The following is a 6325-nucleotide window of genomic DNA, read 5'->3' on the forward strand; positions in this document are numbered from 1 at the left end:
CACTGCCTACAAATGATTCAGCCATGATTTGCTGCCTCTCTTTCTCTTTGCAGGAGGAAAAAAACGGAAAGAAAAAAAAAAAAAAAAAGCTTTGGTTTCATATAATTAACTGGCTTTGTGAATCTGCCCGGTTCTATCGATTCCTCCAGCAAGGCGAGCGCTCCCATTGACTCCAGCGCTGCCGGCCCCTCCCTGGCTCAGCCCTGTGCAGCCACGCTGGCTCCCGCTGCTGGGTTTGGGTCCAAGCCCGGGGCAGGGGAAGGCTGGAGCAGAGGGATGGGATGGGCTGGGAAGGCTGGAGCAGAGGGACGGGATGGGCTGGGATGGGCTGGGGAGTCCGGGGCTCACAGCTGTCACCGCTCCCGCAGCCCCTGCTCCCCATCCCCACCCACAGCCCCTCCACCCAGCTCCCTGCTCAGCAAACATCGCCGGCCCGGTTTTGCAGCCTGGCAGGGATTATTTGTGCTCTGCCCCAGCTCCAGCCGGCTCCGCGACGGGCGGAGGGCGAGCGGGGACAGCGCAGAGCGTGTGCGGCACCGGGTGCGCGTCCCTGCCGTGGGGACCCTGCTCCGGAGGGGCACGGCAGGGCTGCAGGCACAGCAGAGCCATCCCACAGCCAGCCCAGAGCCATCCCAGCCCGGCTCGTCACGGGACACGAAGCCCCGGAGCCGCCAAAACAAACAGCAGCGCACGGAGCTCCGCACGGCTCCGGAGCCGCACGGCGATGAGTAAGGCTGCGAGGGACACGATGGCAGGAACAGCGCACATCTGGAACCGGTTCCAGGCTCTGCCAGGGCTGGCAAAGCTCCAGGCAGGGCAGCAGGAAGAAGGGGAGATAAGGGAGGTGGGTGGCAGCGGCCACGCCGCATCCCTGATGCGAGGAGAGACCCCGCTGCCTTCGCCTCCTGCCCTCACTTTCCTCCAATTGTTGCTCAATGCCACCAAACAGCCGAGGGGACCTGGAGAAGCCCTTGATCTCCCCAGAGCTCTGAAAGCCTGGCTCTTGTGGCAACTGGCTTCAGGCAGAGCGAAGAGCACATCTGCACAGCCCAGATGTGCCACGAGCAGTGAGTGTGTCACTGGGTCACCCCGGGCTACGGCAACACGGGAGGGAAGAACATTTCGGGCTTTGTTTTACGCTGTTGCCAGGATTCACCCACGAGCTCGCCGCGGGTGTGCCTGGAAACACACCAAAGTTTAAATCATAAAAAAAAAAAAAATTAAAAAAAAAAACCAAACACCTTCAAAACCAGACAAACCCGCAATAGTCTGGAGCACGCAGGAAGGCAGGGGACACGAGGGATCCTTCCTAGGGACCGAGCACTACCCAGGCACCGAAAGCAGCAGCCGGGTGGTCCCTTTGCCCCGGGACTCCGCCACCAACAGGTCCCACGGCCCCGGCTGCAGGAGCGGGGCCGCTTCCCCGCGGTGCCCGTGGCCGCTGCCCGGTGCGCGCAACCCCCGCCCGCATCCCCGGGCATCGCCCGGGGCCGGGGGCAGCGGCGGGGCATGCCCAGGCTGGCAGGGGCACCGCGGGAGCCCTGGGCACAGCCGGGAGAGGCACCCCCGGCACAGCCGGGAGAGGCACCCCGGCAGCGCTGCCGCCCTCTTTCTCTTTCTCCTCCTCCTCCTCCTCGTCCGTCCTCCCTTCCCGGAGCTCCGCGCGGGAGCGGGGCCGGCAGCGCCCGGCCTTTGTTCGCCCAGGGCCGGGCTGGGCACTCACATAGTGCTTGTTGGGGATGCGCCGCTTCTGCACGTCCAGCACCTTCACCTCGGCGATGCTCCGCCTGGGCATCGCCGCTGCCGTGCCCCTCGGGGAGCGGGGACGCTCTGGCGCTCGCCGCCGGCACCGGAGGCTGCAGCGCGGCCGAGCCTCCCCGCGCCGCCCGCTCCGGGGGCGGGAGGCGGCCCCGGCCCGGCCCGGCCTATCCCGGCCGGAGGGGCGGCCCCACCGCCGCCGCTTAAAGGGCCGGCCGGCCCCAGCCTGCCCGGGGTGTCCGCTCCGCGCCCAGCCCGGCGCTGCGGCTGCGACACGGCTCGGAGAGCCCCTCCCGGGAACGGGTCCCGGTTTGTCCCCCTTACCCGAGCGTGGTTCTGCTCTTGTCCCATCACTGCAGTGCCCTCAGGTGTTTCTGATGTTGTCCCATCGCAGCAGTGCCTGTGGGTGTTTCCGATGTTGTCCCATCACAGCAGTGCCCTCAGGGTGGTTCTGCCCTTGTCCCATCACAGCAATGCCCTCAGGTGTCTCTGCCCTTGTCCCATCACAGCAGTGCCCCCGGGGTGTCTCTGCCCTTGTCCCATCACAGCAGTTCCCCCGGGGTGTTTCTGCCCTTGTCCCATCACAGCAGTGCCCTCAGGTGGTTCTGCCCTTGTCCCATCACAGCAGTGCCCGCGGGTGTCTCTGCCCTTGTCCCATCACAGCAGTGCCCGCGGGTGTCTCTGCCCTTGTCCCATCGCAGCAGTGCCCTCAGGTGGTTCTGCCCTTGTCCCATCACAGCAGTGCCCGCGGGTGTCTCTGCCCTTGTCCCATCACAGCAGTGCCCTCAGGGTGGTTCTGCCCTTGTCCCATCACAGCAGTGTCCCCGAGGTGGTTCTGCCCTTGTCCCATCACAGCAGTGTCCCCGAGGTGGTTCTGCCCTTGTCCCATCACAGCAGTGCCCGCGGGTGTCTCTGCCCTTGTCCCATCGCAGCAGTGCCCGCGGGTGTCTCTGCCCTTGTCCCATCACAGCAGTGTCCCCGGGGTGGTTCTGCCCTTGTCCCATCGCAGCAGTGCCCGTGGGTGGCCGGCAGCAGCCACGTCCCTCCAGGAGGCAGGGAATGAGCAGGGAAGGGCTGTCCTGCTCAGGCCAGAGCTGCCCTGCCCGGGACAGGCCGCATTCCTGCTCACAAGGGCGTGCAGTGACAGGAGCAGGGAATGGCTCCTGTCAGAGCAGGCTGAGATTAGATAGCAGGGAGGAATTCTTCACCGTGAGCGTGGTGAGGCCCGGCCCAGGCTGTCCAGGGAAGTTCCATTCCTGGCAGCCTCCAAGGCCAGGTTGAACAGGGCTTGGAGCAGCCTGGGATCGTGGAAGGTGTCCCTGCCCATGGAATGGGACGATCTTTAAGGTCCCTTCCAGCCCCACCGACCCATGATTCTACCCCTGCCAGCCAGGAGCTGACCCCCTGCATCCACCTCTCCTCCTGGCAGCCCCACTCCGTGCCCACGGTGCCAGGAGAGAGCCAGGGCAATGCCCAGGCCCTTCTCTGCACCAGCACTTACCCCTGGCCTCCGTGCTCCCAGCAGCTCCTCAACACGTGGCATAACCACAGCTCTCTCCCCCGCTGGGCTTTTAATTACATTGTAAAGTTACTCAAGGCTTACACTGGCAGGTCATTAGTTTTCATATGAATTTAATTTAATCATAAACAACTCATCTCACTCCTTAACGGCTCCTTAAATGTGGCTCTTTTTTAATACTATTAACTTTGCTACAGCCACCCCAGAGAATTGATGGAGGTGCAGGCACTTTGCCAGGGCTTTATTGCCCCTCCCCAAGGGCTCGCCTTCATCCTCCTCCCCCTCAGCAAAGCCCCCAGCCCCTGCAGAGGTGGCTGCAGAAGCGTTGCTGGGCTGTCTGGAGGGGACATCAGGCCACTGGTCACCTCCCTGGTGCCTGCTGGGGTGCAGACCCAGCACTGGGTTCCTGCACATCACCCCCACTCCTGCCCCAGTCACCACTGCTCAGTCGGATGTGCTCTGAGGAGAGGTGGGGATGAGCTGTGGAATCCTCCCTTCCTTCTGTCCTTGTGACATTCCTGTGGCATGCTGGGGGTGGAAGTGCTCATGAAGAGCCTGGGACAGCACCAACATCTGCAACTGCAGCTCTTGGTGTTGTGTGGAGTGTCCAGGCTGGAGCAGAGGAAGTTTTACCAGTTCAAAAGCCCTGAGAGATGCACAAATCCTCCAGAGCATGGTGAGGAAAACACCCAAACCAGCTGCTAAGGGAGGGAGTGTACACTGAGATGTGGAGCAATGGAGAAGGCTGATTGAGAGAGGAATGAAACAATTTCTGGTCTTCACATGCTGAAGAGAAGAATTAAGGTAGAGAAGCATTTAAGCATCAGCATTGTCTTCTCCCTGGGCCTGCTGAAGGGATTCCATCACTCCTCACAGCTAATGAGCACCCAGGAACCGGCAGGGCTTGGAGAAAATCTCAGCTCAGGCTGCAAAATGGCTCCAGTGCTTAATTAACAAGTGTAATGAGGGCTGTAGAGAGGAGTGGGGAGTGGCTTTGCATGCTGACCAGATCACCTCCCCTGGGAGATAACTCTGGGAATTGACTGGGGAGAGGCAGAGCCTGCCTGGGGCTCTGCTGTGCCCTGGACATTTCATTCCTCAAGGAATCTGCCCAGGGTTTGTAAGGGAGCCCAAATGAGGGCTCTGTGAGCGGCCTGGGAGTCCTGTGCTTGTCCACACCTCTGGGGGTGCTGCTGCAGGACAGCAGAGATGTCCCACAGAAAGGTTGGGTGCTGCAGGTGCAGCCGAGGGGAGTTTCAGGGTGAACATTCATCCCCTGCTGCCCTCACCACAGGCTGAAGCTTCGTGAAGCCAAATAAAATAAAATAACTGTGCTAAAATAACTACACAGGAGAGGTCAGGACCTACACAAGAGTCAGGCTCGGGCGCTCTCCCTCGTGCCTGTCAGGATCTGAGCAATTTAAAACGACTTCTGAAAACCATCCCTCAGCTCGGATGGACAAATGGGTTTCTGCACAGCTGTGAGTGGGCTCCAGCTGTGTTTGGGCACAGCTGGGCAGTCCCTGAGGTCTGCCTGGTGTCAGGGAGTGTTAGGAAAATTAATCCACAAACACCAGAGGTTTATGTCCAAAACAGAGACAGAGGAGTCCTTTCTGGCTTTATTGGAATTGAGGGAGAGGCCATGGGGCATTCCCCTGGGATGTCTCGAATTTTTGGAGGATGGAGCCTCCTTTTTATCCCAATTTCCTGGCTGCATTTCCCTTCTCTCTTTCCCCATTGGCTGAGGTACTTGAGAGGTACAGACTTCCCAAAATGCCTGATACCAGAGATTTCCCAAAGATTTCCCTCTAATGTATAATCCTCCCTTTTAATTTTTAATTCTTATGGAATTTTAGGGGTTTTTCTTCCCCATCGTTCCCTTCATCTCTCAATGTCTAATTTCATTTATCAGCAAACCTAAAGTTTATTTGTAAAAGCAAATACCTTTTTCCGTTCATCAATCAGCAGAATCCTTCCCATTGTTTCTTTTATTTTCCAGAGCTGGTTTTATCCACCAGCAGACCCCCAGCTTGTTTGCAAAGACAAATCCCCTATTCCTCTCAGGAGGGAGTGGAATGAGAAGGCAGAGCCCCAGCACCAGCCCTGACTGCAGAGGGAACACTGACTGCAGCCATCCTGGCATGAAGAGCCTCTGCTGCTCTCTTGGCCATTTCAGAACTGGGGGATTGTGCCAGGAACCTGAATGTCCTGGTCCTCCCTGAGTACAGAACAAATCCATCCATCCATCCATCCATCCATCCATCCATCCATCCATCCTCCCTGAGCCGCCTCACAAAAATCATCCAAAATGATGCTCCTACCCCCACAGAGGACACAGCCCTGCAGCTGGAGCCCAGCCCAGCAGAGATTTCCCGTTTTTCCAGATCTCTCTGATTATCAGCAGTCAGCAGGAATGATTTTCCACTGCTGTGAGCCCTGAATTGCAGGGTTTAGGTGCCAGCCACTGGCAGCAGGCAGCACCCATCCTGCCCAGGGAGAGCAGAACCCTAAAATGAGGGAGCACAGGGAAACTCCTGAGGACCACCCTGGAAAAGTACTGAAAGCCCGAGGAGAGGCAGAGATCTGGTGGAAGGGATGTCCCAGAGAGTGCCAGATGCAGGGAAAGAGCCGGAGAGCCCTTCAGGAGCTCCAGGATGATGCCATCTAGTGAGCGAGAGGAAGAGCAGCGAGAGGAAGAGCAGCGAGGGGAAGAGCAGCGAGGGGAAGAGCAGCGAGGGGAAGAGCAGCGAGGGGAAGAGCAGCGAGGGGAAGAGCAGCGAGCATCCAGCTCCTGCCAGCCTGGAATCGGGTCCGGAGCAGTGCAGGATGGGCTGCCAGGGCAAACTGCCCCCAAAATCCAGCCCCATCCCAGGCTGGAGAGCAACAAGGCAGGGCCAGCCCCTCCAGGGAGGCTGGGACTGCTCAGGCTGGGGGAGTTTGGTTGGAGAATAAAGCAGTGGCCACTGGAGCAGGAGCACACAGCAGCGCTCGGCTGCAGAGGACTCTCAAGGGGTCCTGCAGAGAGCAAGGGAGCAGGGATGCAGCCAT

General features: G+C 59.6%; 1 protein-coding gene across 2 annotated transcripts in view; it reads right to left on the bottom strand.

Annotated features, from left to right (window-relative positions):
• SH3PXD2B (SH3 and PX domains 2B) overlaps positions 1-1874 on the bottom strand; it is a 70541-nt gene extending 68667 nt beyond the window's left edge. For both annotated transcript variants that reach the window (XM_071443597.1, XM_071443596.1), the window contains exon 1: positions 1724-1874. In XM_071443597.1, the coding sequence (XP_071299698.1) occupies positions 1724-1795 (72 nt within the window). In that variant the 5' untranslated portion in view covers positions 1796-1874. The remainder of the gene's footprint in view (positions 1-1723) is intronic.
• Positions 1875-6325: the final 4451 nt, after the last annotated feature.

The sequence above is a fragment of the Agelaius tricolor genome, unplaced genomic scaffold (genome assembly GCF_023055355.1).
Source record: "Agelaius tricolor isolate 1412-34295 unplaced genomic scaffold, bAgeTri1.0.p SCAF_18, whole genome shotgun sequence".
Taxonomy (NCBI): Eukaryota; Metazoa; Chordata; class Aves; order Passeriformes; family Icteridae; genus Agelaius; species Agelaius tricolor.